This window comes from Tenrec ecaudatus, chromosome 7 (genome assembly GCF_050624435.1).
Source record: "Tenrec ecaudatus isolate mTenEca1 chromosome 7, mTenEca1.hap1, whole genome shotgun sequence".
NCBI classification, from domain to species: domain Eukaryota; kingdom Metazoa; phylum Chordata; class Mammalia; order Afrosoricida; family Tenrecidae; genus Tenrec; species Tenrec ecaudatus.
Window position 1 is genome coordinate 62922168 of NC_134536.1, and position 20144 is coordinate 62942311.

Below are 20144 nucleotides of genomic sequence, written 5' to 3' on the forward strand. Positions count from 1 at the left end.
TTGTTTCCGAGTGTGATCACGGCAGAAATCAGAGTCCAGCACTTGTAGAGTGAAGTGACATGGAGATCTCTTGACTCCAGAAAGCTGTCACTCAAAACGACATCAGGTGACTCATTGCCCAAGCATATGATGCAGCTGTTCCTCTATTTCATAGCAAGGAGTGAAAGATAAAATCAAAAGCCATCGATGGGCATCAGGAAACAGGAAGATTACAAGATTAGCTGTGGCCACCACGATCACAAACAGAAACATGAAGTAATAAAGACTCAAGATACCAAAAAATGGAAAGGCTGCTGTAGGATTCACAATTCAAATGCAGACAGGAGCTGCTGGGCTGATAATGAGCTAAGCCAAATGTGACCAATTCAACTGGAAAATAAAGAATGAAATGTGAAATATTCTGAGATTTTAATAAATTCCATAATTTTGAGTTACATAAGCACACAACATAGTATGAGTATTATTAATATCATAATACTAATGACTATCTGTTGAAAATTCAAACTTTAGAAAGTACCATTTTAAAAATATATATTTGATTTTAATTTTCTTTCATAATTGGGGCCTTTTTATTAAGGTCTAGAAAGATGGTCCTGTCAGTGCTGGAGTTTTACATTGACTTTGGTTGTTTGTTTGTTTGTTTTTTAACTGGGAAAAAGACTTAGTTCTATTCCATTTCATAATGAAAACCAACTCTCTGGTTATGAGTTGGATATTTGATAGGCTCTTGAATCTTTGAAAATTAATTTCCTGGCCACTTCCTGCCGACCAGGTCTGATTAGCATGATATCCGCAATATTGTGAATCAGCAAGACTGTTTTGAAAAATATAGACCAAAAGAATTATTGCCATTGAGTTGATCCCAACCCAAAACCCAGCTCACTGCTGTCCAGTCCATTCCAAGTCACAGCAACACGATAGGACCAAGTAGAGCCGCCATGCCGGTTTCTGAACCTGTACTAACTCTCGACAAAAGTAGGAAGCCTCATCTTTCTTCCAGAGGAGCGGCTGGTGGTTTCGAGCGGCTGACATCACCATGCACTAGGAAATCTAATAATCCATCTGACTTGCTTGATTTTGATGCTCGCTTTATTGCAGGGCTCTAGGACTGAACCCGCAGGTTCTCTGAGGTCTGCCTGCATATTTTTGCAAAGACAGAGAGGGTTCTGGGAGAAGACTGGAGGTCCGCTGCTGGCTATTCTCAGCAAGCTCAAACTGCCTCTGGGCCCCTCCCTGCTACAGATGAAAAAGAGTGCCTTGGTCAGTTCAGTAGTCATTTATGAAGTGCAAGAGGCTGTGCCAATTTAATAAAGATCTCATCCACACAGTAGCTGAGGTTATGATGGGCCACGATGAACTGGGATAGTAATCTGTCTGGTGGTCCTTGCAAAAGCCAGACTGGAGAATTTCGCGGACTTTTGGTCATCTGGGGTAGCACTTGGCCTTTTCTTTGAAGGTGAGTTACATTGGCTGTCTTAGCACGTGACTGGTGAGAGGACATGCCATTTTATGAGCTTCCACTGCACCTTTTGTACCACTGTGGCCCCCACTGCACAGACAGAGTCACTGTGAATGCTTCGCCCGCTGTCATCCTAATTAGGTGCTAAGGGACCAGGAAAATAAGCAAGCCTGCAGACCCAAAGGCTATGCCAAGAGGCTATTTATTGGCTTAGTCTAACTGGTCTGTGATGGCATTTTGGGTTTCCTGGTATCAGTGTCCCCTCAGACCTGTGTCCGACAGCTCCTCTAGCTCATTAGCCATAGCTGCCCTCCGAGAAGGCTCAGGGGGATTGCTACTGAAAATACTTGCCATCGTGTTGCAAGGGACCCTCCCCCAAGGAACCCTTCAGTCAGTTGCCTCTGCATCTGAGACTTGGATGAAGGATCATGATAGTTCACTGTGACTGCTGCCATCAGCCTTTGGCTTACGTGTCCTCTAGCTTTTCAGAAAGGTAACGTGCTCTGTACTGTCACTGACGGCACATGTAGCTCTCCCTAGGACCGTGGTGGCTATAAGCCATCGCCACAGGTCTTTGTGGGTCTCGCCAGCTGCCATGTTGGGTTCAATGCCCATTACAGTCATGATGTCTCCTTTATCGCCAATGGTTGAATGCTGCTGCCACCTGGCCTATGCTCTCCCAGAATCCTCCCATCCTCACTAACTAAGAAACTCAGTCTCATGGCAGCCTGCCTCCAACCCTGACCCTCCAATGACAGTCAGTGCTGAACTTCTTAATGATGCTCCTGCTGCCCCTCAGATCATGCCGTATGGCTTTACTGAAGAGAGTGCCCTCTGACCATTCCAGGGAGCTTATGAGTCCCTTGGCTGCAGATTCTAAATCCATTCTTCTTTTTCTTTTTTTATAAATCCATTAAACATGCCACCTCTGTGGGGCCTTGACACCTTCTTCTCTGCCAACTTCAGAATCTTGCAGAGAGCAATCGTCGTCTTCTGAGCCACTCACTCGTCTTCCATGAGGCAAGAATCGACTACGATGGCTGGGAAATAGAAACTGCTACTTCTCTCAATCCTGGAGGTTTAGGGTAATCTGGGAGTTCAAGGGGTGCTGATAGGCCCCAAGGCCTGAACTCCCAGATTACTCTATGAGTTTAGATATCTGAATCAGGTCATACGCAACCAAACAGTTAAGAGCATCTTTGTGCAGACATATTTAAGCAGTTTAATGGGGCTGTCATTTCAACTACAAATGCCAAGTCTCTGTTTTGTCATTGCTAGTGAGGTGAGATAGGAAATCTTCCTCCTGAGAACATGAATAAATCAGTTTATTTCGTTGGTGAAGATTTTCTCTTCATCACTCTGTCATGTCTAAGTCACCCAACATCACGGAAAGCCGTAGATCTACATTATAGCACTCTGTGACTGCGATCCTAAGAGAGAGCCCAGTGCACATCGTGAATTACTCTGTGAGATGCTCCATGCATTCGCATCAAGCAGTTCCTGGTGAGCAATGAGTGATGGATATATAACAAGTTCAATACTACCTTAAACCATTTCAGTAGTATTACTGATAATCCTGCTTCCTACATTTCAACAACTTTATCAACACTAAAATATACCCTTTTCCCTTCTCACCCACCGCCTTTGTGTCGATAGTGTCTAGTCACTTACAAGTTGACAATTCATGTAGTATGGTCCATAGCCTGCATGATGATTTCCTTTTCTCGACAGATTTTTAAATTATGTACCATTGACTAAATTAACAGCACTAACAACAGAATTACCTTGTGCTCCAGGGGACGGTTAGACACTGCTCCTGTCATAAAGTGGTAATGAGGCCTCTGAAATAAACCACGACCCACAGACAAGTGAATGGATTGGGGCCTCTACTTAATTCTATCCTCAATCCAGGAACATTTAGTTCTTATGGAATGCTCACCCTCATGAAGAGATCACTGACGATGCATAGCTGCTATACCAAAGTGTGGTGAAGGGAGCAGATGGTGTCCAACTTTCAAATAGAATAGGGTCTGGGGTCTTAAAGGCTTGTATTCAAACAGCCATCTAATTGATATGTCACCTGATTCCACATGGAAGAAGCACACCAGCTTGTGCAATCCAAGGATTGTAAATAATAAAATCCAAATCCAAAGAAGGGAATGGTATCAGAGTTGAAATTATGAACACCTGGTTTGCAGAAGGCTATGGACGACAGTGGGAGTCCAAAAAGCCATTTGAAGATCCACACATGGATTAAGCCTCTGGTGACTGCCTTCTGCCCGTTGTCTAGTGGGTTTCTGGTGGTGGTTTCCAACTGCTGACTGGGTTAGTAGCCCAACACATAATTAATATGCCACCCAGGCTCCTAGGCCACTTCATAGAGACTCTTTAATAAATGCACCATCCCTGGTAAAAAAAAATTTTTTTTGATGCATTTGTGATACCAGGAGGGTGGAGGGAAGGTGAGGGAGAAAGGGGGAACAGATTACAAGGATCTGCATGTGGCCTCCTCGCTGGGGAACAGACCGTGGAGAAGTGGGTGGAGGGAGACGTCAGATGGTGTAAGATATGACAAAATAATAATTTCTAAATTATCAAGGGTTCTGGTGCCCGGCTATCAAAAGAGATAGTGTCTGGGGTCTTAAAGGCTTGAAAATAAACAAGCGGCCATCTAGCTCAGAAGCAACAAAGCCCACATGGAAGAACACACCAGCCTGTGTGATCACGTGGTCCCGAAGGGATCAGTTACCAGGCATCAAAGAACAAAAAATCATATCATTGGCTGCACACCTCCATGATACGATCACCGAAGACAAATGGGTGCATAAGCAAATGTGGTGAAGAAAGCTGATGGTGCCCGGCTATCAAAAGAGATAGTGTCTGGGGTCTTAAAGGCTTGAAGGTGAACAAGCGGCCATCTAGCTCCAGAAGCAATAAAGCCCACATGGAAGAAGCACACCAGCCTGTGCGATTACGAGGTGCCAAAGGGACCAGGTATAAGACATCATGCCAAAAAAATTTATATATATATCACATTGAATGAAGGGGGAAGTGCAGAGTGGAGACCCGAGGCCCAAGTGTCGGCCACTGGAGATCCCCTCATAGAGGGGTTTAGGAGAGGAGATGGGTCAGTCAGGGTGCGATGTAGTACCGATGAAGAATACAGCTTTCCCCCAGATCCTGGATGCTTCCTCCCCACAACTACCATGATCCGAATTCTACCTTGCAGGACTGGATAGGGTAGAGGTTGTACACTGGTGCATATGGGAGCTGGAGGCACAGGGAATCCAGGGTGGATGATACCTTCAGGACCAGGAGTGTGAGGGGCGATACTGGGAGAGTAGAGGGTGAGTGGGTTGGAAAGGGGGAACTGATTACAAGGATCCACATGTGACCTCCTCCCTGGGAGATGGACGGCAGAAAAGCGGGGGAAGGGAGACTCCGGGTAGAGCAAGATATGACAAAATAACAATCTGTGGATTATCAAGGGCTCATGAGGGAGGGGGGAGTGGGGGAGGGAGGGGGGAAAAAGAGGACCTGATGCAAAGGGCTTAAGTGGAGAGCAAATGCTTTGAAAATGATTAGGGTAAAGAATGTGTGGATGTGCTTTATAAAATTGATGCATGTATATGTATGGATTGTGATAAGAGTTGTATGAGCCCCTAATAAAATGTAAAAAAAAAATTATCAAGGGTTCGTGGGGGAGCGGGGAGGAAGGGGGGAAATGAGGAGCTGATGCCAAGGACTCAAGTAGAAAGCAAATGTTTTGAGAATGATAAGGGAAACAAATGTACAAAAGCGCTTGACACAATGGATGGATTGTGATAAGAGTTGTAGGAGCCCCCAATAAAATGATTTTAAAAAAACAAACCAACCAAAAACCACACTGCCACTGAGTCTATGCCATCTCACAGAACTGTCCGTGTAAGTTTCCAAAACTGTAACTCTTTAAGGGATTAGAAGGTCCCATCTCTCGCCCTTGCAGGTGGCTGGTCATTTTGAACTGCTGACCTTGTGGTGAGCAGCCCAACGCTATTGAAATTTCATTCCTTTGAAGTTTATTGCCCTCAAAAATCCTTTCAGTGTACCAGTAAAGTTTTTTACACTTGTTTGTTCCATCATGGCATCTTAAATTATATTCATACACTAATTCTCTAGGAAGAGTCTTAACTTCCACCAAGAAATAAAACCATACCCCATTCATCTAGACACACTCTTATCTATTTTCAGTTTCTACTCTTGATACAAAGATGGATACCGCAGACAAGAATAGTCTAGAATATGTCTTCTTATTAGCAAGTCAGTGTCGTGCCAGTTCAGACTGGTGTATCGGTCAATGAATCATCAGAGAACCAAGAAATAGAAACTTACATCCATGTAACTTTAATTGGTGAAAGAGAGAACATGGTTTATCAGTGGAGAAACAACAGCACTTTAATCAATGGTATTTGATGGCTATTACCTAATGGAAAACATGAAATTGGTAGAAGGTTATACATCCAAGTAAATGAATGATGGGCACATCTATACATGGGTGTATGCACATATATTTCACAGAAACTTGATCATACGTGTATTTATTTACACTTCCTTTGAAAAAAACCAAAGACGTTCATTACTTTGATGACTGAGATGTGCCTAACCCGAGCCGTAGCATTTTCTGTTTCCATCGCGTCATATGCTTGTGAAAGCTGGACATGGAATGCGGAAGACTGGAGAAGAATCATCTATGTATTTTAGTTATGGTGCTGGTGGAAACTATTGAAAGTTCTACGGACTGTCCAAAGAACAAGCCAATCTGTCTTGGAATAAGTACAGCTAAAATGTTCCAGATGAATGAAGGATTGTGAGACTTTGTCTCGCATACTTTGAGCATGTTGTCAGGAGAGACCAGTCCTAGGGAAAGGACATCATGCTTGGTCAAGTGGAGGGGCAGCGACAAGGAGAAAAACCTTCAACAAGATGGATTGATGCAATAGCTGCAGCAGTGGGGCCATACCTGAGAAACCATTGTGAGCATGGTGCAGGGACATACAGTGTTTCTTTCTTTTGTGCATATAAGTCTGAACTGACTCAACAACTCCTAACAAGAACTTTTTCTTTAATCTTTCAGAAACATTTTAAGTGTGTCTTTTATACAGCATGTAGTTGGATATTGTGTGTGTGTGTGTGTGTGTGTGTGTGTGAACCTAGGAACCTATTTTTTAATAGACGAGTTTATCTTATCTGCAATTCCTGACTGAGCCCAAATATTCAGTCACGTGGAATGGGTTCTGGGTTAAGTAAAGTAATAGTTACTTCAGTTCTTCCTAACCTGCCCTCTTGCCCCAACCAAATTAGACACACTCTAACCCTCTTCCTCTTCCTCTTCCTTATTTAGGGTCTTGGGGAGTGGCTTCCCAAGAGAAGTCAGAAGAATACCCTTTTGCAGATATATTTAATGAAGATGAAGCTGAAAAAAACTTTTTGCGGTCCAAACCTGTTTGCTTTCTAATATTTGGAAAGCCAGTAAGTTTCTCTCTTCTAACTTATTATTTTGTATAAATGATTATTTGAAAATCCTGTGCTTTTTTGTTACTAGACAAGAATGAAAACCACGTGTGCTAGGCTTTTTGTTTGTCTGTATTTTTGGTTCTTTTGAAGTGTTTATTAAATTTTCATTTTGAACTTGAAAGCTGATAGACTATTGGTGGTAAATTCATAGTTTTCTCTCTTGTATGACTGTACTTGAAAAGGAACCTAAGTTCTACTGAGCATATGTATGCATGCGTATGTGTGAAATTAACTCATCGAAACACTGCACTATGACAATTATTAGTAGTGTGTGCTCTAAGATTATTTCAGACTTGCTTTACATATAAAACCTTCTTTGAAATTTGTTGCTAGGCAGTCCAGCCAATAGAAATGAGTTAGGAGGTTCTCCTGTTAATATTTGAAATACCAAGAGACAATGCACCACCCTGTACCTGAGTATTAGCAGATCTATACAAAGCCTTCCCACAAAACAGGAAGGAGTTTTTAAATAGCTGTTGAAACTAGCTTGCCTTTTCAGGCAATTCTAATAAGGGTTTCTAGAAGAGAGTTACATCCGCTGCTAGTGGCTGCCACGGAAGTTCTGCATTGTTCTTAAAGAGAGCTAGACTAACAGAGGTCCTGAGGGTGTGGGGGTGCATTGGACTGCTTACCGAAAGATGGGTGGTTCAAGGCCACCAGTGGCTCCTGGAGAGGAAGTGGGGAGCCTGGATGCTCTGAGGATTGCAATCTCAGAAACCCAATGCAGCAGTTCTACTCTGCTCTATGGGGTTGCCATGAATTGACATCAACTCCATGGTATGAGTTTTTATTGGGTTAAGTAAGAGCTAGTTCACTTGATTTAATTTTATACAGACCATGAACTAGGGATCAAGAAACCATTCTCGTAACTTTCATTGTTTCCTCACACATAATTCAGCTTGAAAAATCAATAGTAGAGACAGAAAAATATAAATGTTACTTCGTGAAAGTAATCTTTCTACTTAAAATAGGATGATTTTCAAAGATATAAATTAAACAGGAATTTTTGCTCTTGAGAATTGCTAACTGGAAGTATATAAAAACATTTGTGATTATAAACTGTACGAAGGGAATAAAAGACTAGATCTTAATATAATCACAAACCATATTGTGAAAGTCTTTAATTGAGTTGCAAAAAATTTTATAGCAAAACCTTGACCAAAAGTACAATACCCAAATATGATTGATATAATTGATGTATAGAATGAAATAAGAGCCATAAAAGCCCCCAATAAAATTATTTAAATTTTAAAAATAATTTTATTGGGGGCTCATACAACTCTTATCACAATCCATACATACATCAATTGTGTCAAGCATATTTGTACATTCGTTACCCTCATCATTCTCAAAACATTTGCTCTCCAGTTAAGGCCCTAGAATCGGTTCCTCGTTTTCCCCCTCCCTCCCCTCTACCTCCTGCCTCATGAACCCTTGATAATTTATAAATTATTATTTTGTCATATCTTACACTGTCCGATGTCTCCCTTCACCCACTTGTCTGTTGTCCGGCCCCCAGGAAGGAGGTTATATGTAGATCCATATAATTGGTTTCCCCTCTCTACTCCACCCTCCCTCTACCCTCCTGGTATCGCCACTCTCACCACTGGTCCTGAAGGAATCATCTGTCCTGGGTTCCCTGTGTTTCCAGTTCCTATCTGTGTACCAGTGTACATCCTCTGGTCTAGCCAGATTTGTAAGGTAGAATTGGGATCATGATAGTTGTTGGGGAGGAAGCATTTAGGAAGTAGTGGAAAGTTGTATGTTTCATCATTGTTCCACTGCACCCTGACTGGCTCGTCTCCTCCCTGCGACCCTTCCATAGGGGATATCCAGTTGCCTACAGATGGGATTTGGGTCCCCACTTCGCACTCCCCCTCATTCACAATGATATTTTTTGTTCTTTGATGCCTGATACCTCATCCCTTCAACACCTCATGATCACACAGGCTGGTGTGCTTCTTCCATGTGGGCTTTGTTGCTTCTGAGCTAGATGACCACTTGTTTATCTTCAAGCCTTTAACAGATACTATATCTTTTGATAGCCAGACACCATTAGCTTTCTTCACCACATTTGTTATGCACCCATCTGTCTTCAATGATTGTATCTTGGAGGTAAGCACACAACAATATGATTTTTTTGTTCTTTGATGCCTGATAACTGATCTCTTTGGCACCTCGTGATCACACAGGCTAGTGTGTTTCTTCCATGTGGGCTTTGTTGTTTCTGAGCTAGATGGCCGCTCATTTACCTTCAAGTCTTTAAGATCCTAGATGCTGTATCATTTGATAGCCACACTCCATCAGCTTTCTTCACCACATTTGCTTATGTACCCGCTTTGTCTTCAGTGATCGTGTCAGGAAGGTGCTCATCACAGAATGCCAGTTTAATAGAACAAAGTATTCTTGCATTGAGGGAGTACTTGAGTGTAGGCCCAATGTCCATGTGCTACCTTAATACTAAACCTATAAATATATGCACATAAATCTATTTCCCTATTCTCATACATAAATATATTTACATATATACATGCCTTTATTTTGACCTTTATAAATGCCCTTTGCCTTCTAGCTCTTTCCTCTATTTCCTTTGACTTTCCTCTCGTCCCACTATCATAGCTCAGCCTTCATTTGAGTTTCAGTAATTCCTCTCAGTTACATTACCCTTGGTCATGCCCTACAAGGCCTCCTACACACTCCTGACCACTGATTTGAATCACTTGTTGTTCCCTTGTCCCTGAATTTGTTAACACCACTTCCTTTCCCCCCACCTCCCCCTCTCCCTTGTCCCCCCCAGAACTGTCAGCCCCATTGTTTTCTCCTCTAAATTTTTCATCCAGCCTATCTTATTTAGACAGACCTGCAGAGATAATAACATGCACAAAAACAAGACAGAGCAAAATCAAGCAACAAAATAAAACAAAACAACAACAAAAAGTCAATAACCAAAAAAAAAAACCCAACACAACAACAAAAAAGAAAAGTTTGTAGTTAGTTCAAGGACTGTTTGTTGGCCTTTAGGAGTGTTTTCTGGTTGAGTCTGATGAGGTTCCAAGCCCTGGCCCCAATGTCTATTTTTGGTATCCCCTGGGGACTTTGTTGCTCCGTTCCTTTGCTGGTCTGTTGCACTCCCTTAGTGTTTTGCCTCAGTGTGGTGGGATCAGATCAGGTGCAATTCCCACACTGTGTCTCCAGTGATTAAAAGAAAATTTTTTTAAGATTACAATACCACCATGGTCTAGCTTCCTAATTTTACTATTTTTAAATGTTTCTTCAGAGTGCTTCCTGATCTGTGATATCTTCAACAACTGGTAGGGCAAACAACACTCTAAATGTGTAAGGCGTACGCTCTACTTTGTATGTTGGGGAAATTTTACTTATACGATTGATGTGGGATATTTAAACATTGGGGTATCCGTTGCACTGGCATATGAGTAATGACTATTCTGTTGGATTTTAAATAGCTTTTCTCTTTTTAAGGGGGCTGGGAAGACAACATTAGCCCATCATATAGCACAAGCATGGAAATGCATTCGTGTCGAAGGTAAATATCACGTCTTCCCCCAACAGTGTATGATAAAGGTCTCCTCATATTCAGAAAAATGGACACGGCGGTACAGTGAGCACCCTTCGGTGCATTACCTGCCCCGTCTGACGAGCATTTTGCTGAAGTAGAGGGGAAGCCAAAGGGCGAAGGCCTCGGCTAGGAGGACTGACCCAGGGGCTGCAGCAGTAGCCTCCAGCATGGGGGCGGGGAGGAGGATGGCGTCGACCCCACGCAATGATTGGTTCCCTTGTGCGTAATGTCACTAAAGGTCAGAACCAATGTAGGGCAGCTCAGAGCGGCATCCACCTGTTAGCCTTAAAAGTACTTCACAATTTATGAATCATTGTCACTGTCACCTCATTTCACCATCGCATTCTCCTAGGAGACAAGGCACATGCATCCAGGGTGTGGGGGTGTTTAGGAAGTTAACTTCCCATGAGCCTTTAGTTGGCACATGGTAAAGACAAGTTCATCACGGGACACATTCTGCCGCCTCGTGTTTCGGTTATGCTTACCGGGCATAGTTTGTATAAATATGCTTTGTAAACTCTGAGTTGGTATCCAAGTGTTCATCTTTACTCCCAACTACAAAACACTCCCGTAGATTTATTAATTAGGCAATCTGATTAATGTCCGTGTATCCTAACATTTTGCATTCCTATTTTAGCGTCATTGATTCTGGAAGAACATATTTCGGCTAAAACCCCAACAGGAGCTATGGTAAGGAAGGCTGGATGTCAAAGGGCTGTGATGGAATCGCCCTGTGTCCCAGCGAGTGGAACACTAACGTCTGATACGATACTTGTTTACAGTTGCAAGCAATACTGCTCAGTGGCCAAAGTGTCCCAGACGAACTGATCATAAAGCTCATGTTGGAAAAGCTCAACACACTTCAAGTCGCTCACTTTGGTATGTTTACTTTGACACATCTAGAGGCGACCAAATGCACTAGCACCGATTGTGATGCTGCAAATACAACTGCTTTTTAAAGCAATGTCACCATGGGAGTGTATGATACGTGAACACTATATCAAGAAGACTACTGAAAAACAAAAATAGAAGCCAGACTTGGCCAGTGGTTACCACGGGTGCTTAGGGGCATGGAGTGTATGTTAATGGCTGTGGAATAATCTAGAAAAGGATCTCAATAGTGGCTGTACATCGTGAAGAGTGTAATCGATGACGCTGACTTAGACTCGTAGAGGTTGTGGAATTGGAGAATGTTTGTTGTGCGCATGTTTGCCACAATGAGAAAAAATATATGAATGACACTGAGTTTAGGAAGAAGAAAGTTTCTAGAATGTGGTGATAGTTGTACAACTCTTCTTGCTATGATTGAATTATTGAATGGTATGGCATGCGGATGAAGTGCTTAAAATAAAGAAAATGCCAAAAAGAAAAATAGAGATTTAACTAAAAAATATATAGCCAAGCAACCTTCAAACTCTACGTGCTAGCCGAGGCACAGATCCTTTCTGGAGTTGCTCTTGTAGTTGCCTGCCCACAAGATTCCCAGGATCCCGCCTTTTTGGCTTGTTTGTTGTTCTTCAGATGTTCCCTCTGCGACAAATAAGTAAGTCCGGATGGCCCAACCTTTTAGCACTGATCTCTTGAGCATCAGCATCAGCATCAGACTGGCTGTGGTCCACAGACCAATGCTGATAGTCCCTGCTGGTACTTTCCTACTTGCCCTGAGCTCCAGCCCTAAGTCCTGCCGCTGGCCGCACTGCTCTGCACCAGTCTGGGTTTTAAGGCAGGGACGGGATCTAGAAGGACACCAGATTGCCCTCTGACTCTGGATACCAGCAGATTTGACCCAATTCCCTCAATCTTCTCCCTCATTTATGTTCCCAGAAATCTCCTTGGACCTATTTTCTCAAGACAGAGCCTACTGGAGCTCAGGATGTCTAAACCGAAAAGGACAAATTTTATAGCATTTGCAAAAGAAGGGGAGAAGAATAAAGATGAGCTTGGAGGCAAATCTTGTGGTTGAAGTAGATTCAGGTGTGTTCGGCCAGGATGACTAGAGAAACAAATATCCAAGGGCACTCATATATGTATCAAGAAGAACTTGATATCAAGAAATAATTATATATCAAGAAAGCTCTCAGGATTGATAGCAGAGAAAGGGGGCTGGAGGGTTCCCAGGATCCTCCTTATGAGAAAGCCACGCCCACAAGGAGGTACCATCAGGCTCTGACCTGAATGACACTTTGATACATCAAGTTGGCATAAATTTACCTAGGTACCACAGGTCTGCTTGAGTATTCATCAATAAACTAGGTAGTATTTTATAAAGTAATAATAATAAATAGCACCTTTCTTTATTCTTATACTGACAATATAACAAAACTTTTAAACTTCTGTTTTGCTACAGGTTATATTATCACTGAAATACCATCATTTTCACAGGAAGCTATAAGTACTGTGGACCAAGTGGAATTAATTAAAAACTTAAAGTTGAAACCTGATATTTTAATCAATATTAAGGTAATGATATTAACTTGTTCTTCTAGTATGATAATCCTTTTTTGTTAGTTTTCTACATTGGATTGGTTATTTTGTTTTTTTGACAGTTTTAATGACATATAATTCACAAATCGTACAGTTCGATAGTTCAATCATATTCAAACGAGTTGTACAGTCATCGCCACAATCCGTTTTAGGGCATTTCTTCCTCTGGTGCTCATTGTCCTTAGCCCGTCAACCACCCGTCACCCTAGGAAACTATTGATCCAATTGCTGTCTCTACAGATTCCCTACCCTGGATTTCTTATTCAGAAAAACAAAGCAGAGGCAAAACCAACAGTGACAAAATAAAACAAAGAAAGACCTCAATCCAAAAGAAAGCAGGAACTATTAGAAACAGCGACCCATCCCACGGTGCACTCTGTCCCCATAGCAAAGCCATTCTCATCCCTGGTCCAGAGGGGATTCACTGGAGGCAAAACCCACACGGGGACTCTGCAAGCGGACTTGGAGTTCCCACTGTCAACCACAGCCTTGTGCAAGCGTGTGTTCAGAATTTAAGCTCGAATACTCTTCCCATCCGCAGAGTTGACTTTTATGATTTACAATCCTTTAATCATAAAGGATGGTGTGCTTCTTCCATACGGACTTAGTTGGCTCTTCACTTAAATGGCTGCTTGTTTTAAGAAAGCCCTTTAAGACTCCTTCTCTTTCTGATAGCTGGGCGCCATCTGCTTGCTTCCCCACGTATTGCCAAAGCACCCATATCTTCGGTAATCTCTTCCCGAGGCAGAGTATCCAGCAGGGCCATGTCATAAGAATGAATTGTTCCTATATTAAGACTAAGATTAAGTGCAAACTCAATCCATTCATTTAGCTATAGTTTATGTGTCCCTGATTCACTTGAAGACATAATGATTTTATTGGAGAACATTATCAATCATCCCCATAGGGAATGTGGTAATTCTACTGATTAACTATTCATTAGTCAGTTGTGTTGAATTTAAAAACTATTGAGAAAAGTATATATATAGATAGATGTGTATATATATAGATAGATGTGTATATATATATATATATATATATATATATATATATATATATATGACAGTTTCTTAGACCAAAATACATGGGTTGTTGATTTGTACAGATTAAAAACGTAAGTGACTAGACATTATTTACACGAAAAATGGGGGTTGGAGACAGGGCGAAACTTTCAATAACTCTCATTCACAAAGGCAGACTCTGCCTGGTGGACTGAGACGTGTCATGAAAGGCAAAGAGAATGTGAAAATAGCAGATAGGTGGTAGTCTTGAGTTGTCATTTTTTTTTTAGCAAGAAATTTGAACCAAGTACAGTGACTTCCAAATCCCTAGCTTTGGTATAGTAGGTATCTGCTTCTTCTCTCAACAGGACATTTCAGCCTTAAATCCAAGGAAATATTCCATTTCCTTAAACCTGCCACAGATGAGTTTAAGGCAAAGTCCACGTTGCTTAGTGGGAGTTCCAAATCAGATCCTCCTGGTGTGGCCCATCAAGGGTGTTGTGCACCTCAAAAAGAGCGAGTCTCCAGTTCTGCTTGTCAGCAGCACATGGCCTAGGTCACCACAGGCTGAGTAGAAACCAGGTCAAAAGTGCTCAGTTAGGAACATGAGAGCAGGCTGGTTCTCCCTTTGAGGATCTACTATGTACTTCATGGTAAGTGTATGGCATGTTCCTCTACCTGGTTTACCTACCGGTAGAACTTAATCACCTTCTCTGGGACAGACATGCCATTGCCCTTCTTGAGTTGAATTTCCTGTAAGGTTCACTCATCACTCCTGTAGTGATGTGGGGGTGACTGTAGAACAATGTTGTACAGCAGGAACTGCTTGGTCTTCTTCCTCTCCCCCCATCATGAAAAGCCGACCCAACTGAGGTAAGGCCTCCCCGTTGACAAGGTTTTTAAGGTATACAAAAAGGGGGGAGCAAATGGCTCATGAGCACCAGTAAACACCCTACCCTATTGCTTGGGGGACTGGACTGGATTAGACACCCTGAGAACAAGTCTGCCTTTGTCTTGGTGTTAATCTTTATAGTAGTGGTCTTATTCAATAATTGTTCTTTTGTGAATGGCTAATTTCACTCGTCAGAAGGGTTTCCAGGTCGATTCCTTTTTTCATAGTAAATTCAAGGAATGTTCTCAAAAGGTTCAAGTAGCTACAGCCAGAGTCCAGCACTCACACCTCAGCCATAGGGCCTGAGTTATGCTTTCTCTGGCCTCTGCGTTTTTGCTGCTGTAGCCACGTGACTGCAGTCTGAGTCCAGCCTCTCAGTCTTCCAGAGCCACACTGCCCTGACCTGGAAAATAACTTGAATCATTATCTTGGCTTCCTTCTCTTACAGGGTTATTATGAGAATTGAATGCAATGGTACATAGGAAAGCACATTAAAAGCAGGAAAATTGATCGTTTCTGGCCTTTTCACTCGCTAGACTCAGCATTCTCATTCACAAAATGAAGGGATTATACTAGGATTAGGTGCAGCATGACATCCATTCCGGCAAACACACGCACCCATGGTCCCATTCCCCATTATACCGATCATATTAAAAATTGGGGATCTATACAATGATTGATGATAAAAAATGGGTGCTATTTTATGGTACATATCAAATGTTATTATTGTTTTATTATATGTGAATATAGTGTATCTGAAGGTATTTCTTTGATGCTTTTTGTGCATACTAATGGGCAGGGGGCTTCAAGAAATTTGTGGGGGCAAAATCCATTATCTTTTAATTCCATTCCTCCACAAACTTTTCAAAGCCCCCTTGTACTATATTCTAAGATAAACATTTGAGTAACTGATAGTAGATAGAACCATACCTAACTGCTCTAACCTGTGTACAAACTCAACTAAAGACAGACTTAGGAATAAAATTTACTCATAATGCAGGGACTGCCTGGATATACTATAGTGTGTACACAATATGCACATCACATTACACCATATTTTGCTGAAAGTATTGTTGGTCCTCAGTGACTCATGATTATACAATAGAATATATTTCCAGTCTTCTTAATGACTGGCATTTTATGGAAAGTACTTAAATCCATTAAGTGGCAAATGGTTTCAAATATTATAATTATAGAATATATATTTCATACCGAAGCGAGCTAGAAGTCCATTGCGCTATCCATTGCACCACAGAGCCCAGAGAATATATATTTCTTACTGCCATTGAGTCAAATCCAACCCACAGCAATCCTATAGGACAGGGTAGAACTGCCCTGCAGGTTTCTGAGGCTGAAACTCTTTACTGGAGTAGAAAGCCCCATCTTTCTCCCAAAAGAGCTGCTTGCTGGTGGTTTCAAACTGATTACCTTGAGGTTAGCAGCTCAATAGCAGCCCAACCCATAACCATTACACCACGACGGCTCCCTATATATACTGTATATTTACATGCAGGGGATACCATCAAGTCAATTCTGACTCATAATGATCCTATAGGAAAGAGCAGGACCTCCCCTATGTGTTTCCAAGACTCCAAATCTTCCTCCCATGGAGCAGCTGGTGCGTTCAAACTGCTGGCCTTGTGGTGATTGGACCAACGCGTACCCCCCATACCACCAGTGCTCCTGAACCCCGTATCAGCCCTTCTTTGCTCTCTAACAGCAGCCTGTGCACCTTTCCAGACTACACTGATTTTTCTCTTCTGCTTTGCTATTCTCTCATTCTCCAACTCTCTTTCTCATCATGAACCTATGGACACTTTCTCACATTCACTAATATCAGACAAGCACGAGTGTCGGCATGGCCTCAGCATTGTGTCCCATGCTTCTCTTGGCATGCGCTGCAACCATGCAGAGCCCCAGGACTGTGTGTACTCAGGGTTTCAAGGAGGTTTTTGGCTTATGCATTGTATTTTATATAAATAAATATTTTGCATATACTCAAAATGATGTGTATGATTTCATAATGTTGTTCCTTAGTGCCCCGACTATGATTTATGCCAAAGAATTTCTGGGCAAAGACAACATAGTACTACAGGGTACTTATACCCAAGAGATCAGTGGGATCCTGAACTCATTGAAAGTCGCAGAAAAAAGAAGAAAGAACCCCAAAAGGAGGGGAAAGGAGGAGAAGAAGAAGAGGAGGAAGAAGAGCAAGAGGAAGAAGAGGTAACGTGTCAGTACACCAACCCAAACCAAACGCATTGCCATCATGTTGATGCTGGCTCGTAGTGACTGAGCACAGGGTGCACATCACAGGGTGCACATCTACCTGAAAGACGATGGCCACGTCTTTCTCCTATGGAGTGGCTGCTGAGTTTGAACCCTGACCTTTTTGGGGGTCAGCAGCGGAGTACTTAGCACTCCACAGCCAAAACACCTTATCAGGTTTCCACACTTCCGAATTTTGCTCTTGGGCTGCTAACCATAAGGTCAGCAGATCGAAACCACCAGGCACACCATGAGACAAAGAGGGGGCTTTCTACTCCCATAAAGAGTTGCCACCAGTCTGGGAAACCCACTGAGGCAGTTCTACCCTGTCCTATAGGGTCGCTACAAGTCCACCTTGACTGAGTGTGTTTGAAATGAAATGTGAACAAGGATCACAAACAAATAGCAGCGACTAATGAAAATCACATTTCCTTTGCACTTGTATTGAGTCTGGAGGAAATGAACAAAAACTTTTCATTTTTTTCAAGCAATACTAAATCATACTGTAGAAGTCATCAAGTTTAACCTCATGAGTGAGTGACTAAATCCCTCTCCATCTTGACAGCTAATCTGCCTTCCTTCCTAGCAACATTGAACTGCTGATCACTCATTATGTGGCCAGGACTCTGAAAGCCGGCCTAAGAACCAATAAAAAGGGGGCATGATCCATGTGCGTCGCGCTCACGTCCTCAGGGAAGCTTCATGCCCCGGCTATAAATAGCACCGCTTCCTACCCCTCTCCACTGCCTCTACCTGCCTTTAGTATCTTCCCTTAGCACCACCTAATATCGTGTCTCTCGTGGTTCACTCGTTCCTGATCTGTCTTCCCCAACTGTGCTGTTGAAGCTCAAGCTTCTAGGACAGTGACTGAATATAGTCGGCACTCTATAAATGAATGAACAACTAAATGAATAAATGAACAAATTGCAAACTTAGCGATTTCTGGGAGCATGGGGAACCAATTTCTTTAATTTGTCTCTAAAAATCAGACCCCCTTCTCAATGATTCTTTATCTTTCAGGGAAAAGGGAAAGGAAATAGTTTCAATGTCCCAACCAGTCAAAAGTTTGATTTCCTCTTATAGCGACCTACTAGTCTCTCTGAAACAACTCACCAGTCATTCCACTTCCTTCTGCCCTGCCTTCTTGATATAAAAGGCCGTGTGGGCATACGGAGGCGTGCCTGTGGCTTGCAAATTAATCATCATAGACCTAAAGTTATGTAAAGTTTTTTCTCTTCCATTTTAGACATTTATTGCTGAAATTCAGTTGATGGGAGAACTTCTCCAACATCTAGTTCAGAGACCTGAAGATTTCTTGGAAAATGTTGAAGGCATTATTCAACTTTATAAGGAGACGATTCTTCATCTTACCGAAGTAAGAGTGTATTTCTGAAAATGGAAATACTGATGTTTGTTTTATCATTGGCTAAATACCTTTCACATTTCTTGTTTGTATTTGAGTACTAGGATCTATCTGATTCTTCTCTCCAGCTAAATAGAAAGTTATTAAAATAAGGGCTTTCGTCTCAAAGGCTATTTCAGTCTTAAAGAGTAGCTATGTTGCTTGAAAGTGATAAATGAACTTCATTTTTAAAAGTCACTCAGGAATTTGTTTATGGATGGTGGATGGGAAACTACGGTCTGATCAAAGCATTTCCAATCCCTGATTTATGGTTTTATCAAAACAAATGTACACTTAGGGTGTATCTTTTGTTCTAAAAGGATAATTATTCATTGAATTAAATCATAATCTAAAGAGTAGCTAGTGCCAGATTGGTTTCTACGGTAATCCCATTCAAAGTTGATTACATATATAAACATAAGACCAGAATATATTATAATAGGAACATTTTAATGAAAACAATTTGCATTTAAAACAGTATGATCGCTATGATTACAATTATGTGAAAGCTGTATTTTATGCTGTCAAACACCCAGGAAGAGTGTGACAAGGAGAGTCGGCTGTGTTGGCGGCTTATTCGGCAAACACTTGACCAGATCCTGTGCTAGGCACGAGAAGCCCAAAGACAAACGAAAAACCGCCCCCAGTCCCTCCATCCATGTGATAGAGAAGCCAAAAGAATTCACTTCATGCCATTTTAATACTTTTTAAGAGGGGATAATTTTCATTCTTATTATCCACCCGCAAAAATCCCATTGTTTTCTTACAAATGAATTTTTACTTCTTCCTTGTATCACAAGCCTTGAAAACAGCTTCTTAAAAGTAAAGTACACAGCGACCAGTCACCCCTTTGTATCTTCAACAAAGGTCCTTTCTACTGGGCCAAGGACCAGCCCCTATGTTAGCCTCACTGAAGCCCCATCCAGTGGAGCCAGAACCAAAGACCGACCCACTGCCACCCAGCCGATTCCCACTCCTGGTTCTCAACCTGTGGGCTGCGACTCCTTTGGGGGTCAAATGACCCTTTTACAGGGGTCGCCTAAGACCACTAGAAAACACATTTCCGATGGTCTTAGGAACCAAGACACCGCTCCTCTCTCCGTCTCCAGGCGGGTCCCCCCACATGCAGATGCGCCCACTTACGAGGACGGGTCGTGAAGACCGTTACTCATGCTGCACCATGCTTCAAGACAAAGTTTTATTTATTTGTCATTAGAAATAAATAGATCACAATATATAATTACATAGATTGTTTTTGTGATTAATCACTATGTTTTCATTATGTTCAATTTATAACCATAAAATACATCCTGCATATCAGATTTTACATGATGATTCATCACAGTAGCAAAATGACAGTGATGAAGTAGCAAGGAAAATAGTGTTATGGTTGGGGGGTCACCACGACATGAGGAACTGGATCAAGGGTCGTGGCATTAAGAAGGTTAAGAACCACTGCTCTAGGGCCAAGTAGAACTGCCCCTGAGGGTATCTGAGGCTGTGAATCT

The 20144-nt window shown here is 42.0% G+C and overlaps 1 protein-coding gene across 1 annotated transcript in view; it reads left to right on the top strand.

Moving 5' to 3' along the window:
• Nucleotides 1–20144, top strand: part of AK9 (adenylate kinase 9) — a 148004-nt gene that overhangs the window by 3410 nt on the left and 124450 nt on the right. Inside the window, exons 2-8 of the mRNA XM_075553990.1 lie at nucleotides 6840–6967; nucleotides 10493–10556; nucleotides 11227–11279; nucleotides 11372–11468; nucleotides 12937–13049; nucleotides 17004–17192; nucleotides 18481–18609. Coding sequence (XP_075410105.1) covers nucleotides 6840–6967; nucleotides 10493–10556; nucleotides 11227–11279; nucleotides 11372–11468; nucleotides 12937–13049; nucleotides 17004–17192; nucleotides 18481–18609 — 773 coding nt within the window. The remainder of the gene's footprint in view (nucleotides 1–6839; nucleotides 6968–10492; nucleotides 10557–11226; nucleotides 11280–11371; nucleotides 11469–12936; nucleotides 13050–17003; nucleotides 17193–18480; nucleotides 18610–20144) is intronic.